General features: G+C 44.5%; 1 protein-coding gene across 3 annotated transcripts in view; it reads left to right on the top strand.

The window, feature by feature from the left end:
• Positions 1–13,042, top strand: part of LOC135909271 (acetylcholinesterase-1-like) — a 651,651-nt gene extending 638,609 nt beyond the window's left edge. For all 3 annotated transcript variants that reach the window (XM_065441182.1, XM_065441190.1, XM_065441201.1), the window contains 5 exons: positions 1,452–1,769; positions 4,640–4,864; positions 9,040–9,180; positions 9,736–9,914; positions 12,691–13,042. In XM_065441182.1, coding sequence (XP_065297254.1) covers positions 1,452–1,769; positions 4,640–4,864; positions 9,040–9,180; positions 9,736–9,914; positions 12,691–12,859 — 1,032 coding nt within the window. In that variant the 3' untranslated portion in view covers positions 12,860–13,042. The remainder of the gene's footprint in view (positions 1–1,451; positions 1,770–4,639; positions 4,865–9,039; positions 9,181–9,735; positions 9,915–12,690) is intronic.
• The last annotated feature ends 12,726 nt before the right edge of the window (positions 13,043–25,768 follow it).

The following is a 25,768-nucleotide window of genomic DNA, read 5'->3' as shown; positions in this document are numbered from 1 at the left end:
CTATGGGCGCTCTGTTGGAACATTGTCACCTGATCTTAAGGATAGAACAGACGCCGCGGCATCAAATGGGGTACTACTTAACGGCTTCATTTTATAGACCTTTTGTTCAGTGACGTCGCGTCTATAGCATTTTCTTTAATACCAGAGATAGTGATTTATTTTAGCATGGGATGGTTCGATAAAATTTCTTCTTTCTTTTTGCAGGCAGCGAAATTTACTATACAATTATCAGGCGTCACTCTATTGTATGCGTATCGTTTAAAGTGGCACGTTTTAGTAAACTGAATTAGTTTGCGAGGCATACGGCTTATTGATAGATGTTTTGATAGCGTTTATATCGTGTTGGAGAGCATCCGGTAGGCTGTGATTTGTGGCGGAAAGGATAGCCACAGGCAAATTTATTGATTCAGTTTAGTTGACAAGATATTTATGTATGAGACGGTGCAGTGAAGAATTCTATGAGTCGCACTGGTGAGAGGCGTACAGCAGTTTGGACAGAAAGATTGCTTGCGGTCTTACGAAAAGTGTTTGAAATAACGCATTAAGCTCAGGGAGGCTGAGGATGGACAGCTTTAGAAAAGGTGGTTAAGTGAAACACATTCGAATGTGTTCAAAAAGTCGAGCAATGCGAGCGGGGGACCGAAAAGTAATGCTAATTCTTTTTATGTTATTATTAAGCCTATTTGTTAAACATGGCCAAACTATAACCACCTGATCTCAAAAAAGTCAACGGAGTTGTCCAACCGATACATTCGTCGGTCAAAACTGTCTTCAAACCGTTGCAAACGTACGGCTCTCTGTGTTTCGGTCGTTTTCATCTCAATATCTTCCACGTCTTTAAAGCATTCGTAGTTAGGCTCTTGTTTCAGCCTTGGAGGTAAGAAATGTCAAGGTATCGGGAGTAGACGGTGAGATAATGTAGCGCCTTATTTTGTCAGGAAGCGGTGCACGCTCAATGCTATGTGGGTGAGATCGCTGTGATACACAAGGCCCTTTTAGCCTGAGTTCCACAGGTTGTCGCGTTTTCTTTGAACTTCAATGCGCTAACTCTACGGCACTTCGTCGTACAAATACTGACTGACTGTCTGATCTCGTGGTACAAACATAAAACTGACCAGCTCTTTGTTATAAAATAAATATTCTCAGAGAAGAGAACTTGGTGAATATTCGTTGTTCTTTGACGTTCGCCATAGCAAGACCGACATATATATTGACAGAGGCCAAAAGAAAGTAATGCCTTCAGCAGACAAAACTTTACACAAACACGCTACGTGGTCTAATGATGAAAACGACAGAGTAGAACGCTAGACTAGTCGCACGCATCGGTAATAGATACCCTACCACCTTAGTGAACAAACCATTCGTTACTTTTTTCGTTTCTCCTTCATGTGGCTTCGGCTTGCAGGTTGGCACCCTAGATACGAATATTGATATGGATACTTTTCTTCCAGATTGTCCCCGTAGGTCATGACGCAGGAGCCATCTCAATAATGCACCACCTATTGGACACGAAGCTACACTGGGTGCAGCGAGTGAAGCGCCTGGTGTTACATACATCTTCGTTCTTTCGACCGTACCGGGAGAACACGAAAAATGCGCTGCAAAATACTCTGCATCTGGGTAGGCTGAGCATGTGCTACCCAGACGATGGTGTCGACATGGTGGTCGAATGCTTGCAGTCTATACCTGCGAGCCGTCTCAAAGTGGCTGCTCGGCACGCCTACAAATTGGCACCCGCCTTCGTTCCCTCAACCGATGGAGGTACCTCGGTGAGAGATGACTTACCGTAAATCTCGACCAAAGGCTGGGGGCAGAAGCTAACAATGATTGCATGCTGAGTAAAATGGTACAGATGTCCGCACTCCTGCCTAAAGCACTTGCGCTTTGCATTGCGAAGCGGGGAGTCGTATGTTTTTGGTGTTACTGACTGGATTCTGGGCCTTTTCGGAGCAATGGCAGCTAAATAGGTGTGGGAGTCGTGTAGCTAGCATCCATCTCAATACGTTGAACTTCAGAAATTCAGTGATATAACATCTTCCCTGCCCTACAGCGAAGCACCCGAGTGTGCTAGAGACAGAGGTGCGGACGAGCGCACATAGAAAAACTGAGGAACCAGTGCAAGGACGTGACTCTATAGAAGTATATCACGGTACGCACGCTGGACTTATAACTGACCTTGTTTGCTGAGAAAACCATCAATGGAACAGAGGCCATGATAACAAATAATTTAAGAAGATTTGGCCCCGAAGTGCGTTCCATTGCATATTAGCCGCTTCTTGACTGACAAAGAATGCGGATCAATCGATAAACATGGCTTTGTGCGATGCGTTCTTTTCCGTCGTTGCTGGTTTCTGTGTTGCTGACAAAGCTACTACGCCTACGCCTTTTTCGGCCTGTGGGAACATTTCTTAGAAAATAGACTCAGTTGGGAACGTAATGCGTACAGCGTATCACTAAACTACGTGCCATGTCTTTACGCTGCTTTTTCTCAATCTGTGCCTCAAATTTCAAACTCAAATTTCACAGAAAGCAACTGGAACGCGCTGCTAAGTGGTTAGGCCTAGAGTTCTGAAGCTGGTCTACATGCATAAGGTCCATAAATAAACTGCACAGCACGATCCATCCGATAAAAATAAATTATAAAATTGTTCCAGGACTGGTGCAAGTTCGACCTCTTTCACCGCACGTCTACCCAAAAACTCTCAAAGCATATTGTGCCGTATTTTTAAAAGTTTTCGTTTTATAAATCATTATGCGAATACTTTCATCTGCTGCTTATTTTTGCTTTTGAGTAGATAACCAGTGCTCCTATTGTCTGTACACGCACACCAAAACGTCGTATTATGTTTGTTTCCCACCGTGTGTAACCTGAGTGCGCGTCAGTATTCAGAACATCGACCCTGCTGTATACTTCGGCAAGCCATATTAGAATCTCGTCTAAACAGCATCACCTTATAACGTCACTGCAATAAATTTTGCTGAAATCGTAACGCAGCTCACTGTGCAGGATGATATTACTTAAAGGTTGCCGGCTGTATAAAAAAAATCGTTTGCTGGATGTGTGCTTTGTTTCTATTATAGCGGATAAATATAGAATCGCATGGTAAAACAGCTGTATCTCGGCATGATATAATGCACACGTTCGCACGATGTTCTCAGGCATACACATTTGTACAGAAATGGTGCATATGTTTACTAAATGACTTAGAATTCCTCTAAATGTTGCCAGAATGTGCGCTTTAGGCTTTGTCTGTGCTATACAACACCACCAGTTACGACAGGTACCAGAAGATAGATCACAGAACACGTGCTCACTACCAACGGCTTTTATTTCAAAAATTTATTCTGATTTTATCAGTATGTAGTCGACACGTGTCCTCTGTTTTTATTTCTTTCTTTATTTTCTTTTTTTTTGTCATTCATGTTATAAGTGGTGCTGTCGCAGTAAGAATTGTTGCCAGTTTACCCCCATTTGAAATCCTAGGGCCCTATAACGCAAAACTATTACAATGTGTTTTTATTCCCATTTTCTGACGTCAAATTTGCGTACCCTGCTGTTAACAGCACAAAATGCAGACAAGAGACGAGACGAGAAGACACCACAAGCGCTGTTAACAGCAGGATGGAAAACCAACAAGCCCAAGCTGCTATTCTAGCGAAATTTGCGTCACCGCCAACGCAAGCATCGGGCGGTGACCCGCAGGTTGTCTGAACAGACCAATCAAACGCTCTCCTCATTCCTAGGAGATCACTTTTGTTTGCTTGAAAAACGAATAACATTGACTACATTCAGCGGCTTGTCTTACCTAATTGGCTGACAAGAGGCAAACAGAAGGCTCGAGTGTACAGGGGTTCGATCCCAGTGCACTGAATATCGATAACCGGATGCAGAGGGTAGTGCCGGCGTCTGCGATTGGTCCGCTTTCCCTTACTTAGCTTGCGGCGGGTAGTCGAAAATCGCCTCGGCGTGCAAAGGAAGCTGAAGAATGACGCTAAAATAGACTTTCAGCAAATAAGAGTTAGCAGAACGAGGCCATAAACGTGCCGAAAGTGCTCGAAAACGTTACACAGACACGCAAAATAGTTTTGTTACACGCAAATAAGCCCATGCTCTCCGGCAGGTGCGAGTAGCCAGTGCCTGAGCGATCGGTGGGAACCATCTCTGATTCCTTTCGGAATGGGGCAACCTGCGGCTATTCAGAAGAAAATTCAGTTTTCTTCGGCATATTAATGCATATTTAATACGCACACGTCACTTTGATGCGGCAAATTTTTGCGGTTTTGTGACATCGAGCGACAGGCAGGTGAAGTGGGTGCAGCCCGAAAACTTTTCACCAATAGCCGATGGCTAATGGCGAAAAGGCGTCGAATCAGAAATAACCATTTTTATTTTATTTTGCCCAGTCGCGCATAATAAGTATGTACACATCATATCAGATGTGGAGCTATCGTGGTTTGCGTGACGTGACGTGACTGACAGGCTAAGTGGGGCTGGCCCAAAAAAGTTTTTAACCTACCGCAGAGGGCTGACTGCAGAATTGGAATAGAAAGGTTTGGGATAGTGTTACGTTATAGAGCCGCTAATAAGGTTAAATATATTCGTTCGCCTATAATCATGTTTGCATCTTTTGCCTTCCAGCCTTCGGCTGTTATTAGGATTAAAAATTCGAGCGCCGTAAGGCCCTGGCTAAGGGACAAAGTGTTTCTCCTGGGAAACGTAGCGGACGAAGGTTCCTTCGAATACTCAATGATCCTGAAGAGACTGGCCGACCTAAAATATGTTCTTCCGCAAGGATCTTTCCCAAACGTAACAGCTGAAATTCTTAACTTTCTCGCTGAACTTCCTTTGGGAGGTCACATCGAGGTAAGTCACGTCGGTTGCTCGCTACAGTCTCATCGGTTGCCTATCGACTCTATTGTCACAGCTATTGCTTATCAACCTCTCGGAAGTCTTTGCCCGTATACGGCTAGCCCTTCATTCCGAACGCTCGTAGTCTGTCTATGAAAACTTATTTACCGTGTTGGCACCACATGTAGTGATACTTGTTCAGTATTTTCTTGGTGCTCTTTCGTCATAACAGGCTTCTGTAGGGTCATGTGACAACTATAAAACTAGAAAAGACTGTCGTGTTGAAATGAGGGAACAATTAAAGACGAGACAGAAAGGAAAGGCGTGGGAGGAGGAACTTTCATTTCAACATCTTATGCAAGAAGCGACTGATGGCACGCATAAATGGTAGTTGAAAGAAGAAATTTGTTTTAATGATACCGCCCAAGATCGCGATTTTAAGCGTCAAAAGCAAAGAAATTGTTCTGTGACCGTATAAAGGAATATATATGTCTAAATAAAGGATATTCCTAATGGTAGTTTACAGTTAGCAAGGCAGATAGAGCGGTTAATTCAAAATTTTCTTTCCGACACGAAGAAACGCCACCGACAGTTTTGCGAGAAGTCTCTTATGTAGGGTTCGCCGTATTATAAGTATAGTGGAAAGGTTCCATAGCACGCCATCTGCAGGTTAAAACAGGCTTCAGCTATGGATTTACTAGATGAGAAGACAAACCTTGGCCCTTTCTATGCTCATGATTATTTGTAAATGGTGTATTTCTTTCTATTAGCGTCGTCACTCTTCTTTTGGCATATATAACCGAAGACGCCTGTTAGCTGTGAAGCTTCAAAGCTCGAACTTCTTCCAGCACAGACCTTGAACAAAAAGAGAAAGACAGGTATGACACATGAAATAAACGAGATCTCGTACTACACAGATGCGAAAACGAGACGACACTGATGTCCAGAAGGCCTTCAAGGATTCAAGAGCTGCATTCAGTGAGCGGAGCAGAGAATAGGTTAATGTTTGTTGAAAACCAACAAAAGACAATGCTGTTTTCATCCATTTATTGTTTTGAAAGGTGAAGCAACTGCGATGCTACATATTTGAGGCAATAGAAGGAACGAGGAATGATTTTTTTCTAATAAGGACACCTTTCGGTCATAATTTTAAACTATATTTAGCCGTGCATGCAGTCCTTCGCCACGATGGAAGAGAAGCCGTGTATGCATGCATCTCATTCGTTGTGAAACTACCCCCTCAGTCGTGCGGTTGGTCCTTACATAACGCGGTTCCTGATCCTAATTAACGAACTTTCTTCCCATAAAGCACAAGAGGATGCGACGTCTGAAATATGCTCAAGATGTATGAGCATGACAGTCATGTGTAATCTCCACTAGTGGGCGGTTAGTTGTGAAATGGCTGCTGAAAAATCTTATAATTGAAGTGTGGGATTTTTCACACTTTGCGAAATAGAGAACTGCGGCCGCTGCCTAACTTGTTTTGCGTTCTCGGTCATAGTAATCTTTAATTTGCGCACTTACGCTTATATCGCAGTAGCAGGTTTTGCCGCAACTTGCAGTCATCAGAAAACTTACTCGCAGCGCCAGTATTCCAAGCAACCATTTAATTACATATAGTTATATTACACATAGTTTATACACATATATCACGCGTATGACCCACATCTAGGCACTTATCGGAAGTGAACCGTAGAAAACGTTAGTGTGGTTGCTGCGCTGAGTTTACGTTAAATCTTAGATTTACTTCCATTCTGGTCAAAGATCACCGAGTTGAGATCAGTTTTGTTTAACGAGTCAGACATTGCAGGCAATTGTTAAGTGCGGCTGCATCCTATTAAGCCCATCTCGGTGTCTGATGGTGGAGGAAACAGCAAGCCATGCAGTCGACTTGCCCGGTAGGTCCGAATGCTCAGAAAAGATGCGCCCCACAATACATATTCTTTTTTAGAGCGCAGCTCTCAACCGCGCGTTCCTGATGCGAATGTCGGTGTCGACGTAACCGAGCGAACGAGGAAATTATGAAAGAGTGAAGCGTAGCGCAGCCGGAGATGAAAGACGCGATGAGGAAAGCGGAGAGGGAGGATGTGGTGGAACCATGAGGTGGAAAGTGGAGGAGGAGCGTACGGCGAAAGCGTGAGTAGAAAGGCGTAGTAGTGCGACGATGATGGATATGAGATGGCGCTCGAGTAGCGAGCGTCGTATGGGAAGCATGCGTGCAGCGGTTGCCGCAATCGCGCCAACGGTTCACCCACGCGCTGCCTGTAGCGATATACCGATTAGCGAGGCAGTCGCCCCACACTTTGCTTCGTTTGCAACGTACCGCGCGAGACAGATTGTCCGCGCCAGGCACTATATCGCGAAATAAAATGTAAAAAATGAAACTACGGGGTATTACGTGCCACAACCACGATCTGATTATGAGGCACGCCGTAGTGGGGCACTCCGGAAATTTGGACCACCTGGGGTTCTTTAGCATGCCCCTAAATCTATGCACACGGGTGTTTTCGCATTTCCGCCCCCATCAAGATGCGTTCGCTGCGCCCAGGATACACTATATCGCGAAATGAAAACACAGAGCTGCGCTCAAACTTCGCAATAGGGAGCATAGTAATCGTCGGTGAATTTTTTTGTCAGTGCTCACGTAAAGTATTCTGAGTGCATGCGCCCAGGATACACTATATCGCGAAATGAAAACACAGAGCTGCGCTCAAACTTCGCAATAGGGAGCATAGTAATCGTCGGTGAATTTTTTTGTCAGTGCTCACGTAAAGTATTCTGAGTGCATGCTTTTCTCAGGTAGCACCAATGCCACCTGAGCTCCCGCCACTACCTGTCCAAGTGCACAACAAACATAATTACAGCAATAAACATAACGCTAACACGACGAATACGAGAATGAGCAGAGGATGAACGTTTCAGAATCAACGTTTTGCTTTTGAGTATGAACGGACTAGCACAAAAATATGTTCAGCTAAAGCAAAGAAGCTGCTGTCTTTGTCAAACAACGACGCAGACATTTTTCATATCACGGATAAAGCTAGAGCTAAAGATAGAGCTTGGGCAAACCACTTGCACACAGTTTTCTTCTCATACTGAAGGATGCGATTGGGTGTCTTATCCTGAGCGATGTCAATGTTTGACACTGACATCAGAGTTTTACATACTATCACGCCTTCCACGGCAGTACTGCTGTTACAAATGAGCAATATTAGCGCTGGATCCTTGTGAAATTAATAGTGCACACTAGCGATGGCGTCCCAGAGGAACATTGCAGTGTAAATGCGCACATGCTTATTTGAAAGTGTTACAGGTACCGCCGTAAGGAGTGCAACATTCAATGAAGATAGTTACATTAATGTGCTCAACAATGATATTGCATTTCGCTGTACTCGGCTTTGCCTCCTAGGCGCGACGACAAACTGCTTATTTGTCCGACTTTTCCCCATGCCTATTTCTTTTCTTTTATTGTGGCAGGCACACCATCTGCGTCGTTTGGTAGCGCAAGATCACCGTTACTGTGCATACACGACACCAAAATAACATCAGTTACTAAAATCTCTATTGAACAACTCATAAATTTTGCTAAGCAGAAGTGGGCACACCCTCCACTGCTATTGACGCTGGTCCTCTCTGTGCGAGAAGTAACCGCAGTCGCCTACGAGATATTTATTGCATTTCTTGCGTTTTCACCGAACAACCCTCGACAATGACGGACTTCAACATTTGCCTCTGCCATAATTTTATGGTTTCCTGAAGTTATGGTTGCGTAACCTCTACCATGAGATTTTGGTTAGCACTCCCACAGCCATCTCAAGCAAAGCTTACGTGCGCAACAATTCGGGAAAGCGTTTTGACGCGTTTTTGGGCTCCCGGTTTATAAAGGCTATTGTAACTCGTGTACGAAATTTGTGCCCTTAATGATGTTCCCAGCAGAGCGGTCATAGAGATATGCATTCTGGTAAATGGCTATAGAAATGAAGTCTTGTATTGACTTTAACGCTAATATTAGTTATGTCAAATTCTGAACTGCACAAATCTTCCAATAAGCTTTCATTTATTTCTCATGTATATTCAGTCTATCTCGAAGCTATTTACGCTGATTTACCTGAGTTCAAAAAATATTTGTGGCACTCATTGTTCCTGGTCGTTTGAATGCAAACGTAGCAATCCTTTCTGTGTTTTCTTAGGATATAATCGGCGAATACAGAACAGGCTACAGTAATGAAACTTTCAACGAGGCTGATATGTGGAAGAATATATTGGGAGATATACTCGTTTACTGCCCTATGCAATACTTGGCTGAGATTCTGTCAGCTCTTGGAAACAAGGTACGTGCGCTATTTAAACGAGCAGGTGACGGTGTTTTATTTGTGCATCGCCTATATAAAAGGAAACCTACTTTCGAACAGCGTGGTGACGTGATACTTACCGAAGGGCATAGCCCTCACCTTGTAGCAACATCGCAGCACAGATGTCTTGCTTGAGGAACAGCGACAGCCGTTTCAGGCAGTGACGCACAGCTGCTGTTTAATGAACCGGGGTTCGGCAGGATGTGCTCATGTTGTCTCCGCTAATAAAAGTGACCCATTTTATAAAACGTGTTTCAGTAATTGCCCTCGAAATTCTTTAAATATAGCGAAAATGCTATTTCCTTAAGATTGCCTCTAGCACAATGGCACACATTTTAATATTACTCGAGGTAGCACTTGGACAACTAAACATAGCAGCTAGGCTAGCTTTTTAACCGAATAAGTCAGACGCCTGCTCAAGACTTGAGCAAAACTTCAAGTCCGTCCAGACTTGAAGCCCGCCACAAACACATTCGTAGCTAACAAATCCTTTACAACAGATTGTTTTGGAGTATGTATTATGCTTACTTTCAGGTGTATACTTTTGTCCTGGGCACAGGCCTAGACTTCAGAGGAGGCGGACCTGCACAGCGTTACGATGACTTGCATTTCTTGTTCGGGACTCCTCTTCGGTTCAAGGACGGTTATCACGAGACGGACAAGGAGCGTGCCATTACATTCCTAGCAGGCTGGGCGACGTTTGCGAAAACTGGGTTTGTCTCCATTGCCATGTCTGACTTCTATCTCAAACTCAAAAATATTCGTTCGTGCCGCGTAGTACACCTTTTCCCCAATGTGCACTTTATGGCAGCTATATTGTAGACATTCAACGTTGTTAACTGCATGAATATTATTTGGCTTGACCGTTATCATTTTATGTGAAACTTATTCTTTATTCTATAAGCATGGGGGGGGGGGGGGGGGGGCGAGGTGCTCCTACAACTAAAGGAGCTGCCTTCAGGCTTTTGCCAAGTTAGTTTACAAGTTTGTTTGTTTTTCTCTCCACCGAAAATTATTTCGATGTCTGAAGTTACAACTACCTGAACTTGTCAACACGTATGATCAGGTGTAAGGGCCTCAGAATTCAAACAGGTCTTTATAGCTATTAAATCAATGGAACTTAGCTGTGCGCACAGTGTCGAAAAGCAAACTGTAGCGGCGTTGTGCACGGTTCAAATGCTCCAAAGCTGTAACGAGTGCTGTTTGCAGTTGCTTCTAAATTTCTTGCGTACAAGTAAACTGACAACTCAGCGCTTTGAATGAGAAAACAGCACATTCTGCTTGTACCACTAAATTTAAAAATGCTATGAAAGCGATATGTCCCTTCGTGGCATAACACATTTTCAGATCTTCTCAGGCAGCTATAATTCCTGCTGCCATGCTCCCAGACAAAAGTACATTAGCGAAAATATTCATTCTGCTTAAAGCATTAGTAACACTAATTCTCGGGCAGAAAACTATAAACGAACAAAAACTAAATGAAGCTTAAGCATACATAAGTCTACTTTATAAAAGCACCTGCATGAAGAAAGTCCACTTGGTGGTTTGAAACGCTAGCAAGAAATTTAATATAAAGAAAAGAAAGGCAATGGTGTACTGGCTGCGGATAAAGAAGCCCACCCGAGCGAAGCGTTTCGAACAAACCGGTATAGTATCGGTCACCTTTTTAGACTGCCAAAGTTTCTTGTCAAAGTCGCGCTCCGATGTGCGTCATCTCCTTCTTTCTAGAAACGATGAAATCATTCATTGCTGTCTTTCCACCGCCATGACAAGCATAATAGTACCGAACAAAGTCTTTCGACATTTGTTTTTTTTTTATTCTAGATTTTCTGCGCCGTGGCAGGGTTGCCACGTCTTTCGGAGGAAAAGTATAACCGAAAAATTCCGCAAGGTATTCAAGTCACCAACTGCGGCAAAAACTTTAATTGGTAGCCAGAAAGTATAGCTACAACGCGACAAACGAATAATTTCTCATTTTTGACACGAATATAAAGAAGAAAAAGGCTAAAAACACCTGTATTTTCCTGCTGCACTGACGGCAAACAAAAATAGCAGAACATAACAGGTGTTATCACATATTATTATATCGTAATTTACCATAATGACCAGCTGACGTTTTGTGACAATTTCTGCCGCAAGCTTGCGTGCTTTCTCATAGCCGAAGCGGTGTCGCCAGTTTCAGCACACTAATCTCGCTGCACACCTTTCTTGGACCACTATGGCTTCACTTTAATCGTTCACTTGCGAACTGTATAACCGTTCTACGCTCCCTAGTACGGAGTTGCATAGTCACATCGGCATTGGCACCTGTAATGTCAAGGCTGCCATGACGCGTTTTCGGTTGTTGCAGTCGTTTCTGGCGCCGAGAACGATGTTCTCCGAGGTTCTCTACAGATTTAACGAACGCTGAGGGTGATATTAGGGCACCATCAATTGCTTCTGTCCTACGAAGGATGCATAAACATTGCCGTTAAGATTGGTTAATTCCTCTCACTGAGAAGTAGGTGTTTGAGCCTTTTCAAATATCGGTGCATGACAGTCGCGAACTGCCCGAGGCGTTGGTTTCAGCTAACGGGCGTTGCATATGAAGAATCTCGGGCACTCCTGCACCGCCCAGCACGACAAGCCGAAGACGCCCACTGACCATATGGCGCCTGTAATATATTTTGAGCTTCTGAATTTGCTCCAGGAGCTTGCAAAACACAAAACCATTTCCTTAATGATATGGCGTTTGGGTCACTTCCTTCGAGGGGGCTGTCGGGGGAAGCCTGATTTGGGCACTAACTATACGACTTACCAGCGCCAAAAATAGCTAGCAAGTAGCCAAGTCGCCAAGCTCAATTTTCGGTCGGCAATAGCCTGTATAAGTAGCCAATCTGGCTAATACGAGGCATTCTACGAGGCATTCAGCGCATGCCTTATTAGGACACCCTATTTTGCTTCAAATGTGACCCTGCATCAGCTGTATATTGGCGTGGCCGCTAAGTAGCGAGTATTTACTTGGAGTCGCGAATAGCTGTCTACTTATTTGCTACCAAAATAATGCTTCGCCTTTTGTGCGAAACTGCGCGGCTTCTTTTTTGTGTGTGTGAACATACACGCTATGTAAACTCTGTGAAGGCACTTGAAAGTGACTTTCTTATCAACGTGCGTGAATGTGACGATCAAGCTTGCAGTGACAGGGCCCGTTGATATTAGGCGAGAAAAGCTAACATGAGGAATAAGCATATGATGCCAACAGACGAAGAAGCCAAGGAAAGCATAGGGGGAATTATTTGTAGTTTTTAATTGAAGTGATGTGTATTTTATGCCTCCTGCATACTTTAATCACTTGTATAGAAGTTGGCAAATGACTATTGCCCACATTAATATCTTAGCTCATAAGTATAGTCGCCTGAGTTTCTAATCAAATGTGTAAGTGCATAAAAAAAGAAAACTTATGTTGCCTTTTTCTCGTCGTCTGATATTTTTTTTTTTTTCAATGCGCAGGAAATTACCAGATGTAGTTACCAGTCGAAAAGCCTGGCCCGTGTTCAACGCCAAGGATCCCAAAACAGTACTCATCAAATTTGGAGGACAAACCGAAGTCGTCAAATCGTTTCGAGCCGAACAATGTGATTTCTTGAGAGGATTTATCCTTCCAAGGCGAAGGAGCTAATTGCTGGCAAACCTTTCTTTTATTATCGCGCGTTCCACAAGGAGGGCGCGGATAATTTGGCACGCCAGGTATCGCAGAAACACTGAAAAGTGTATCCCACACTGATTTCAAAACATTTCTAATTGAAGCACTGCTACACATTGAACATCAGCAAATTTGTATTAAACTGTATACTGCATCTCGTTTGTGCTTCTTGCATCATAAATATCCAATACATTGCAGATTACTATCAAACCTTCCTGGACGTTGCAACAGTTGTAGAAGGGCTAGACAGGCCTTATTGCAATAAAATGCGTCTACTTCGACTTTCCGCCAACGAAGATATTCACCGTCACCGCTGCTGTTGCTGCGATGTTCCGTATAATGTGAAAGTGCTATATAAGACCACGTCCTGCGCGCCGTATACTGCGAGTGCGAAGGAAACCTGCGGTGGTGAGCCGAGGAGTAATGGTGGCTTGATGTGCCCCGTGTCCTGAGTGCGCAATGTTGAACGGCACGTGATCAATCGCATTACGGGAAGTGAGCACACGTCTCCCGTATACCCGAGCTGAGCCGTGTCTGCAGCATGCGCACGGCTGCCCGCACGGCTGTGCGCATGCGTGGCCCACGCGCCCCACACTCAAGTTCCTCAGCGCCGGGTGCAGAAACTGCAGGGGCGAGCCCAGGTATGGCTGGTGGCTTCATGAGCGCTGTCTTCCCGTGCGCCTAGTGTTAGATGTCGCAATGTCTCAAGTTTCAAAGACGCGGTGAAGCGAGATGCAGCACAAAGCATACGCTCCTACTGCAGACGCTATTTACGTCAGCCTTGTGACAGCGAGCGCTCGCGGTCGTCGAGTGAGACCTGTTCGCGTCTGCCTGTGGAAGCGTGACACCTCGATTGCTATTTTAATTATTAAGCGAACGTTTGCTGCAAGTTATGCGGCCAACAAAACTACAAACCTCGCTCCGTGTAATTGTCTACTTTGCTATATATCGCTATCAGTTATTTGCCTTTGAGGCCAAACTGCGACATTTTTAAAGCAGCGTAAAAAAAAATTTAAGTGGGGCCCTTATGGTTGCACACAGAATATTCTCATGAAGTGCTATCGCATGTCATAAGCGCTTTATAATTTATTGCAGAAATAGCCGGCGAACATTTCCCTCGGTGTGCCCTTCGCGCCAAATTAAAATGTCGGCCTCGCACTCCATACGACAAATTCATTTCGCCAGATGTGAGTGGGCGGAAGCGTTCGTACGAGAAAAAGTATGCATGTGCGCGCATGCGTGTGTGTGTCTCTTTGCGTATGTGTGATAATCTGAACAGAAATGAGAAATTGAACACGCTTTGTTCAATGCAGCCAAAGGCACCTGTTTTTGTTTTGTTCTGCGGCGTTTTGCTTAGACATAATCTCGATGAAAACTGCCCTTGAGAGGGTAGCGCGACGTCTTAATTCAGAACACTCGCCCGAGTGTGGACGACTGGCCGCGTACTGCCCTTCACGCGGCTGCGTCGGCTTAGGCCGGGGGAGGGGGGGGGGGGGCGAAGAACCATCCTTCATCTGGCGCCGACCAACCGGCCGCTCCACAAGCGAGTTAAATCCCCAGCGCTGAACCTGAAATCGTCGGAAGTTCTGCCTTCGCATGAGGAGGGGCGTAAAGTAGACGGTCGCCTCGTATAGCGACCTGCCCGCCATCGGTCTACCACTTTCGGCGATTACGAAAGGAAAACGACGTCGTACGACTTGGAAAAACAAAACAGGAACGCGAAGGGGATTGGGGAGAACCGAAAGACAGGCGTCGGGGAAGTAGCAGAGGATGGGCAAGAGAGAATGAAGGAACGAGTGAGGAGGCCGATGTGTTTCCCGCGGGCGCCGACTACACAGGCACGAATTCGAATCGGCGAGCTCACTTTGCTTCCTGTCCGGCATGCTCCTCCGGACGCTTCCTTCCTTCGCCCCCGGATGATTTATATCCAGAAGCAGAGTTCGCCTGTCAAATTATACCGTCGCTCGATGGAAAGGGATAAAAGAATGGCCGGCCTATAGAGGCGACCATCGTGTTTCAGTGGGAGCACGGCACCCACTCGTATATATAAGGCTGGGCTCGAGCTGTGACAGTGTATTTTGTTGGAAGTGCACCACTGGAAGCGAAAGTGTGATCAAACGGTGGAAGCGACTGAAAAAAACGAAAAAAAAAGGCAGAGAGCGTGGCTGGCAGGCAAGAAAACGCACAAAGGTTCTGTGCCTATACTTGGCTCCTTCGAGACGGCGTGGGCACGTGTGTGTAAGAGCGAGAGGGAGCAAGCCTTCGTAGTGCACCAAGTGATCGAGACTTAAACAGTGCTCTTCTCGAGGCTGTTACAAATACGGCTGCTTCCGAGAGTCCATTAGTCATCGACCGAATGACAGTTTCATTATCATTCCATTTCTTTCTTCTTTAATGCGATATGGCTCCGCATTGATTTGTGCAGAGTCCAGACCTTTGTTCTTCTCGCTGCGGAACCCGAGTTCGGAAGAGAAGGATGTTTCTTTGTAGCGACTACTTCCCGTTTCTATCTCAAGGATTAGTCTTCGTTGTGCACCCCCCTCACCCAACTGGCTTCTGCGGCGCGTTTCCCGCACGTCAAAGAGAGCCGCGGAGAGACGAACGCTATAAAAATCAGCCTTAACACTTTCATGGATTGCTGATACAGAATTTTGGCATCGAGCCATCTGCGTCGTGTGTTCGTGCTTACGCAATGCCCTTGTCCCGAGCCTATTGCAGACAAAGCTGAAGGCGATGCCAAATATACTTCTTCGCTTACTTAAATCGATGCCACGAGACGACGGTGCAACGGTGCTCCTATGCTGAGGCACATGACCTGTACGCAGACCTGCGCCTGCGCCGGGATCCGCTGCTCCAGACATGCTGGTACACACGTCCGGGCACGCAGTCTGTTTTATTTACAGAGGGGGTTAATGTTGCGAAATCTTTTTTCTATTCACAAGATAACTTGTAACAAGCACGAGCTATATGCACTTACTCATGGTGGCACCTCCGAAGAAGAAAAACTGAAGCAGCCGGCGCCTCCATGGGCCGTCACACGCTACACGAATGTTAGCCACACGTCTAAGAAACATCACGTTCGTCATGGCTACGACTGGCGCAAAGCGTCCTAATGTATCCGCTAACTGCAAGCCGTTCCGGACGGCGGATACCTAACGCAATGCGGCCAGCTGCTCCTGCTGCGTGCTCGAGATCGCCAGCAGCAGCAAACACGACGTCCAGAAATACGCGCAGCCTACACAGAGTGGTATCGCGCGAGCAGCCACGCATATACGCAGAGCAGCAAACACAGCGGTACCCGGCGCTGCCGGAGTACGCTGTACGTCGACGGCAGCTGCGCGAGCGTAATCCAATTGGCTACGTTCGCATCGCGTCTGGCGCACTGCATGCCTTAGACGAAGAGCTCAACGAACTCTGCTCCTTCGATAAATGTCCGTTCCAGGCAGGCACACGCGGTCGAGTTCGTGTGTCTTCGCCGTCTTAGCGACGAACGCACACCTCACGCCACACGAAGATAACTATCCGGGCGACAGCTTAAAAGACTGCACCGATTTCTCCTGCTTTGCGCGCGCGCCTATGCCGCAACCGTTTTCGCTCGCCGCAGTTTCCTCGCAGCCTGAAAGCGAGTACTGAGCGCGTGACGAAGGCGGGAGCAACTGAACCAACGGCGCTTGCAGAACTTTACGCAAGCTATTGCGCAACCTAAGAATCTGCACTGAAAGTTCGTACATTTACGTTAGCCGGCGATTATGCATTCCTTCCTAACGCTCTAGGTACTTCTCAGAAGTGTGTGGTCTATAGTGAGCCAAGCCGAGGGGCGCGCGAATGCGTCCACGAGGAAGCAGAGCGTTTAGGACTCGTTCTTGAACATACCGCGCTCTTTAGTTCTCGTTCATATAGCATTAAATTATGGGCAAACTACTCGCTTCACGCTCTGGTTTAATCTTACACGAGTCTGGAGCGTATTATCTATTTGACTCGATTTTAACGTAGGACTGCTTCCCTGCCATTCGTAAGTCATATTCATAAGGTTGGAATTTTCGCCCTTGTATACTAGTCTTTCTTACAGTACTTATTTGCTAAAGGAAGACAGCTTTGATAAAATTTTATTTATTTTTCGTGGAATTACGCAAAAAAACAGGGGTCGTGCTTAAAACTTCTAAGCGACACTAAAGAGCAAACTTAAGTCACCGTTAGGTAAATTGCCCGCGCGAAAAAATAAACCCGCTGCTTTTTTTCCGAAAACAGTGGCATATTAAGCAGAAGAAACTGCATATATCAATCACAAATACAGTGTGTTTCGTTTCTGCCCTAATTTAAATATATTCAAATGCTACGTAGCTGGACGGAACCAAGGTAATGTTGTTTGTCGTCGCTTGGAGATACTCAGATTATTTTGCTTGCAATCCACCTAATTAGATAATCAATATTCATTAAATAATCAACTTCTCAATTGTTATCATTAGATGAAAAGTGTCGATGAGAAAACTGTAGAGCAACATGAGAAACTCCCGATACAGCTTTCTTTCGCTCAATACGTGCTCCAGGAAAGTGTTTTTCCAAGCGTGAAAAAAGCCCGCAAATACACCCAAGGTGCCTCGAGCGGCCAGTAGAGCGGAAATTTTGCGTATATTCGAGGGCTTCTGTATATATATATATATATATATATATATATATATATATATATATATATATATATATATATATATATATATATATATATATATATATATATATATATAGGTTGAAGCTGCGGTTGAGGACGAGGCACAACGATGTCGGGAGCGTGAAGATTACGGCGCAGTAAACAGAACCATCGGATGGACTGGGTAGATGCAATCCTGAGAAATACCTTTTTCGTAGAAAGGCTCTCAGGTAGGCCTGACTTACACTTTTCCCTGGTCTGCTAATTTGTACAGGAGGTCAAGAGATGTAGAAATAGGAGTTCTAATGATGAGGAGAAAGCATCGCTTACATGTACAATCCGAACGCGTTGCAGCAACTGTGAAGCCGCGTATCAAGTCCAGTGTTTTCCTAAAAGTACTATTTTAAACTTCTAACTCGTGTCGGACTTCAACACTAAGGAGTGACATAGAGAAGCCTTGCCAGTCCTGCTGAAGTTTCCGCCTACGAAACGAAACTACAGAATAAGTAGGATACTTCCGCCACCTATGGAACAAAGCGCAAACTAAGCTTTGTGGTGCGAAATTTAAGCCAGATTAAATGAGATACCACAGTTGCCGCTAGTCGTCGCTATCCGGACATTGTACCATTTACATTCTCTTATTTCGTGACGGATAAAAAGCTAAGCCTTTACGAACATGTGGTCAAGGCCTGGAATGATCACTCGGAGTAGCGGCTTCGGACATTCATAACCAGAGCACACCGGTATTCAACTTCCTTTTACTGCTCTGCAACCAACAATGAACATTGTCTACTACTCTGAAATATACTACATATATTGTAACAAATGCACTGCAATACTTTACAAGGAATTCGCCTGTGTCACCAAAGTAAAGCCCTATACTATGCTTTTCTGATGCTGCATTGCCACGCTTTGCACGCAGAAGAAACTGTCGAGCCTGTAACCCAATCTTGTGCTAGCACAGTTGTTAGCACGCGAACTGGTTTGATAAGGTTAGTACTGCATGATTTAGTGTAGGTATAGTGCACGAACAGCGGATATAAAAAATATACTCAGAAACACACGTGTCCCCGCTTGAGCTTGTTATGAACAACGATCCGGGCACGGCATTGTTAAGATGACCTGCTTCCACTACAGCGTCCGTTCTCTCTCACACACTGTTATGGCGACTATCGTCTGCAACATATCACCAGTCTTAGTACAGATAACTTAAGACAGCCCTGATGTCTGCTACGGATGAAGTGCTTTCGCATTTAAATTGACGATTTGGCACTTGTTGCAAATAAATATGGCAATTCAGAAATGATAAACTACTGCCACAATATGACAGAATGACGCCTTCAGCTCGCTTCCTCCTGCAGGTGGTCAAGGTTGCAATTTTCAATGCATTGTTATGACCTCTAACATCGTTGTACTCGAACGCAAACATAGCACACTGAAATCCGTATATATTTAGTATACGCACATAACAGTTGTTGCGATGAACGTTGTTGCAATTTGTTGGTTGTGTAGCGAAACTATGCGCACTATGAATGGGTTGAGCTTGCGATTTGGGCTTTGTTGCAAATATTCGCGTATTATTGTCAATGATTTATTCCCTGCTTAACGAACGCGCTAAATCTGTTTTGCGTGTGGGTGTGAGAATATTCATAATTTCGAATATTCTTTGCTCTTCGATTCTTGTTCAGTTCCAGAATTTGCTATTCGAAAGCGTCGAATATTCGATTCTTTTCTAATATAAGGGATAACAAAACGCCTTAGAGTCGCTACAGAGAGAGAGAGAGAGAGCCTGGTGCAACGGTCTACAGTTCCAAATAATTATCCTGCAGGAGACCTGAGCACATGGGGCAGATAAATATTGCTTAACAATTTCGGGTCACTATTGCATCTGGTTGTGCACTATAACTTAATAGTTGTTCCTCTTTTACACTCTCATTACTTGACCGGGTGCTCATTTATGAAAGGCATTACATGCTAGTATCAAATCGTGTAAAAGAGCCATTCGATTTTTTACCAAACTTAATCCACGCAAACCTTATATTCCACTTTGTTTAGAAATATTTAAAAAATAGATATTATGAAGTCGCTCTAATATTTCCATTCGATTCGGAAATTTCCCTACTTGAACAGACCGAGTTTCCTAGATAATTCCGTGGTTCCCCAACTTTCTAAACATAGTGTAGGGACAAGGTCGTCCAGCCATTTAGCAATGTGCACTTAAGATAGCTTACATGACTTTTAGAATTCTGAGTTCGACATGAAATGAACGCATGGTTCCGCTTTTTTGACGCACTCACGCACGCGCACTCTACACAGCCTCGTCCGCAGAGATTCGCGCGTCATTGCAGTTGCATTCTTATTGATGATGATTATATTTATTGTCATCACCTTTGAAAGAAGGAGGCGACAGATCGTTACCTGGCCTGCTTGAGCTAATAATGTTTTACTACATCTATTGCCAGTCTTACATATCACCTATCTCTCCTTTATCCTCGCTTTCCTCATAAAAAATTGCATTTTACAGTTACCTATGTCAGTAAAGTTCTCAGCTACATCTACCTCTTCCCCACATTTATTTTTTTCGGGACTACTCTAAGCATCTCTTGCTTATCGGGACGACTAACCAGTGAATGCTTCCGTGCGCTTTGAATTTTAGTGCTTCTGGAAGGTGGACGTTACGTACGGTTCTTACTGGGTAATTACTTATACTGGCACTTATACTGGCGTTCTATTACAAAGCACTAAGCCGTATCCGTACTTTTGCTGCAGCCAACAGATCCCTCATCCTGTTGTCAACATTGCGAGCTGCAGAAACGACGGCGGCGCCTCTCAGTGCGCTTCTGAAACGCGTTCAGGAAGTTCGGGACATTCTCGATAGATGGCGGCGCCAATGCAGAAGTGTCCGGTAGACGTGCGTTCGGCAAACTTGGTGCGGTAAACGAAGTAGAAAAGGCTGTTTGACGAATGGCTGGAGCAGATTCGCAAAACAGAATACCCATACTGTATTCAAATATTTCCATCAAAATAAATGTTGACTACCAGTGGAGAGAAAGCCCCACAATTACGAATGGCTGCAAGATGGTGTGAGGACGCTTGTATTTTCTTTTTCGAAAATTTGGCTTACCTTTTGCAGCTTTTATCTCGACATAGATATGCATTTCCCTTTTCTCAGTACTTCATTCTTCGTGGGAATCAAAAGAAAACATTATTATTATATGTTACAGTGGGCAATTCTTCACACAAAGGCATACTGCTTATTTTATCTCTAGTTATATCATCTTTATTTGTTTGCCGAGATGACTAGCGCAAAATTTTAACTGATTCCTGGAAAACTTATGCTGTACTTAAAGCTGCGGTAGTGTATTATGTCCATTGCATGCTTTTTGTACGGCCGCAACATCAATACACTGGACTACGTATAGTTAAGCTTAATGTGGTGTCACATGCGACATACACAATCGTCGTACCCACCAATTACAGAACTCTAAAAGCGCATAAATTGATGACAGCGTTGTCAATAGCGATAGCTTAGTTGATATGAACAGCAATTAAATAAATAAGAAATTATAGAGACCGATTGGAGCACATATAGAAGTGGTCACTACAAATTATTTTGATAAACATTACCAAGTGCATGTCCTGAAATATTTCAGAATTGAAATAGCAACTGTGTACCACCGTAATCGCGCAGAACAACATTATGATGGAACGTATTCTCTCCAAAGTTTAAATAAAAAATAATAAAATGTCCATGTCCTAAATTTCATCGTGAGCAAAACTTTCAGGTCACTACGCAAGTTTCGAATGTAGTATGAGATGAGGGATAGTGACCAGAGTCAATATCGTGCTGGTGTTTCTGTTGCTTATACCATGTGGCATGTGTATAGCCACGAGAACGTTTCCAGCTATCAACCACAACTTCAGACAGAAAGCCTTTTAACGTTTGCAAATATTAAATATCTGAGTCTCTTCGGAAAGAAGATTGACTAATTAATTCGATTGATTGATTGATTGATTGATTGATTGATTGATTGATTGATTGATTGATTGATTGATTGATTGATTGATTGATTGATTGATTGATTGATTGATTGATTGATTGATTGATTGATGTCCTAAAGCAACAAAAGTATCATTGATACTCTGTACTGGAAGGCTCGGGACTCATTTTGACCCACCGTAGTTACGTAAAATATAAAAATTTCGTTTCATTCGTCCTTGGAACATTGTAGTTGATCCGCTTGGGCAAGGCTGCACAAAACGGTGGGGGAGAGGTCAGCTTGAGGCTCGGTCCTTCGATTTGATACTCCTCTATAAAGCAAGGAGAAAAGGGGGAGTGGAGGGAAGAAGACTAATTAGGGTTGCCACCTGGCTTATGGTGCAGCTGTTCTTTTTTTTTTTCTCTCCTGGCGCCGGAAGCCAGTTGTACCCCCACACTCAGCTCAGTTCAGTTCAGCCTAAGTTGGCACAATATGAAATGCATCGCGAACGCTCTTTCGTGCGCTCATAACTACCATAGAATTGAATTGGCGCAAGGGCGTTCGTTTTTATCTGCTTAGCCGTGTTGCCAGACAAAACCACCTATTTCTTACCTATTTTTTTATTTGTCTCAGCTTTATCCCATAGGTTCAAGCGCACCCTCTTCTCACTAAGGCATTTTCTCCATTATCACTCACTATTGGCGCTTATTGCGTCAGCTTACACGACCAGTATGGGCCACACAAGCGAAGGGGACGCACTGTACCTTCTGCTGATCCCACACAACCCTGGACTATACGGGTCCCCAGAGTCTACGAAATTTTATATAAAGCCTTCCAATAAATTTAAGTCGTGCAAAGTTCGTGCAGGGCGTATAGCCACCATATTTCATTCTGATTGTTTTTGTATTTTTTTGCCCACATCGCTGTTCAGAAGAAACTTCAGCTCACTTTCTTCTAGGGTCTTCCTTCCCCTCCGTCACATTCACTGCGGAGTAGCATGTAGGCGAATGTACAATATATGCCGTCTAAACGCTGAGGTTTTTGGTAAAGTGATTTATCTCTCTTATCGCATAATCAACTAGTAACGCTATCGATGCTCTGTGTGCATTGTCCTACATGTTGTTTATCAGAGGAAGAGTTTAGAGTCGAGGTCAGTTTGTGGGCGCGACGGCCGGACACAAAGTTACAATTTGTGTTAAGTTAGGCCCCTCAGAGAAAAAGAAAACTATGGACTAGATATAAAGCTTTCCAAACAAAAGAATTGAGTTCCATCTACAAATTTTCTCCAAAAGTGGGTATTCATATGAATGCGCGCCCACAGTTTGCCTGAACTACATTTAAGTGTCGCATGAGCCAAAACGACCATGTGTGTCAGAGCTGCAAGTCAACAGAGAGTTTCGCGTTTTCACTAAATATATAACTGATGCTTAGGATAATCGGCGTACTCTATCGAAAGGATTGATGTGCTCAAGTGAATCGCAGAAACGCGGGTAAGACAAATAGATAAACAAAAGGCGAAGCAGAAGTTGAAATTCATCTGTCTCGCAACGCTTGTATGCGCATTGTGTAGCAGTGCCTTTCTTACTTGTGCAGGTTTTACCTCTCTGCCAGTTCATTTAGGATTGTATTTTTTACCATGAACAACACCTCAATGGAATTTATTTGATGTTTGTTTCTGCAGAGGACATCAAAGATAAGGCTTTCTAGGTAGGTTTTTCGATGAATATGTAATTATTTATGCAAATACGGAGTGTCATATACTGACGAGATACTCGCTCTTTAAATTCTTTTCATTCGTGGCAGGCCTGTTAGCATGCGTTAGGTATATGATATGTGTTGTTACCCTCCAAATTCTATATGAAAGTTAGCCTTCAGAGCTACATTTTTGTGAAATGACATTGTAATCCCCATCTGCATCCCCTGCCACCTCTCCTCCCCAATTCTTCTTTTTCAAGAGGTACCGCAATGGCCGCATATCCACTGCAATGTCATTCAGTGCCCAGAAACGGTGGCATTGTGGTGAGTACGTAATATGCTGAAGGTTGGTTGTTACCTTGCATATATCGCATATTTTCTAGCGCTGCTTTGAAATCCTTCAATATGACCCAGCGACTTGATGACTGCCAAAGCACATACATAAGGGCCCCTTTAACGGGTGTCTGTGTCGCATATAGGCAAACCTGCAGTCCTTACTATGATAGCTCTCCCAATTTTGTTATAGTGGAGCGCAAGTTACTTGCATGCTCCGCTAGCGTTACGTGGACTCTTAGATCGTATGCCAAGCCCATCCAAACACCGGCGTACCTGGGATTCACTGCTCACATACGTTTAAGAAGAACCTTCCCGGCAACTTTAAAGCAATCTTTCATGAACGCTCCCGGAGGCAGGCTGCTGCTGTGATGACGAATAGTTCATACGTAAAAACAATGAAAAAATCCCGAAGAAAATTGAAGTACGCACCCGATGGCGCTCTCACACATCGGTCATCGAGCACGGGAGCCCGATACCGAAGCCATTAGGCCACAATCGCCCATACTTCTATCAAGCCAACGCCAGCTGTAGCTTTGTGCGATGATCGCCGCATGTGTGTCACGTTGAGTGCACGGTTGTGCGAGAATGCATGTGCGCGCTGCTGTTTCTTTTACACCAAAGACGCAGGAAGGAAATGTACAAATTTATAGCGTTTGATTAACCGCTTCACAAAAACTTCGTTTCACACATATTTCAATATGTGCGTTGGATATGCATATCTCTATTTTTTTCTTTTTAGCGAAGATTCGTTTTATGACATTAAAAAGGCGCCCATCTTGCGTGATTGTCTTAATCGTAAATATTGTTATCAGGTCCACGGGCCCCCATCCTAATCTTTCCCCCTTCTTTTCCAACTCACCTTTGGAAATCATATAATCACTTGCGCCCTGCAAATGTAGAGTAGCATGTCAGTTGTTATATGCGCGCCGGCAGAAATATATGGCTGTATTAAAGAAAGTCTTTCTCTCTCTCCCTCTCTCTCTTGGTAGTTCCCGATCATGTTTCCATGTGTCAAACTACGTACAGTCAACACACTATTGTTAGTCTACACTCATGCGTAGAAACGGGTAGTACGGCATTCAAGTAAACTGCAAAGATTGCAATGCGCGTTAAGGCATCTCAGGTAAACGAAAGAAGAGCTACGACGTGCTCTCTGTCGAAGTGAAAAGCACAGAGTGCTAGCGCAGCTTTGAATGGCACTGATAAACACCGACAAGGAGCAAGGTGGTCGCCGTCTCCCGCGTATTCGTGTTTGGCATATCGTGGCACAACAATAGCTTCCTAAACCCAATTCTGCTACGGTGCGATATAAGGTGCCGTTATCGGCACTGAAAACGTTGGTCTACCGCGCGTGCGAGAATTTCCACTCGTTTGAGCCGGCATAAATACCACGCTTTTCTGAAGTAAAATTCATTTGATAGTTAGCGCGCGTACGTCCTGTCGTCTTTCTTGTCCGTGTCAATCCAGCGCTATGACTTCAATTGGTGCAACGAACCAACTAGCCCAAAAATTTGCACTCCTGGGTTTCATTGTTTTACGACTGCGCCACTTCTGCATGCGAAGTGCATTCGTGAGGAGTCTCACCCGTTAAATGACATCTTTACCCCCACAGTCCATAGTGCCGAGCTGAAAGGTAAGTTTATTATCGCTAATTCCATGCAACAAGCATCAAGAAATGCTAGGGAAGAAAGACGATGCGCAATCCATTTACCTCTCTGCCAAAGCTTTGAAGAATGTGTTGGCAGCAGCACCACAATATACCAGTAATCTAACTGATAGTTCCCCAGTGTGATGAAAGGACAAACAAGGCGGTATCTTGGCAGGACTGTTTCTCAAGGAGTACGTAATTATTAATGAAATTGCTGAGCTTTCTGGAGATAAGCGCTGTACTCTTTATCACCTTTATTTAGTTTACGACAGTGGTTACTGCCGTAAACCAACACAAACAAGCACAGAGCCAGAGCGACGGAAATTTTAAACAGGAAACGCCAGAGCGAGATAACGGGCTGCTGCTATTTCGCCGTGCTCTCTTATTGCCGTTCTTCGCGAACACGGCTCCAGTTACACGACCCCGCGCTCCCAACCCCTTCTTTCGAAACCCCCGTCGCCAAACCGCCGCGCCTGCATCAGTAAACTGCACGCCGGCTCCGCGAAACGAAGCTTGTACAACTTTTCAACGCTGAGCAGCATGTGCTTCCTATCTGCACGATCCCCGCACGGGTGCCTGCC

The sequence above is a fragment of the Dermacentor albipictus genome, chromosome 1 (assembly GCF_038994185.2).
Source record: "Dermacentor albipictus isolate Rhodes 1998 colony chromosome 1, USDA_Dalb.pri_finalv2, whole genome shotgun sequence".
NCBI lineage: Eukaryota > Metazoa > Arthropoda > Arachnida > Ixodida > Ixodidae > Dermacentor > Dermacentor albipictus.
The sequence above is the reverse complement of the archived record's forward strand: the minus strand, read 5'-3'. Positions and strand labels throughout refer to the sequence as shown.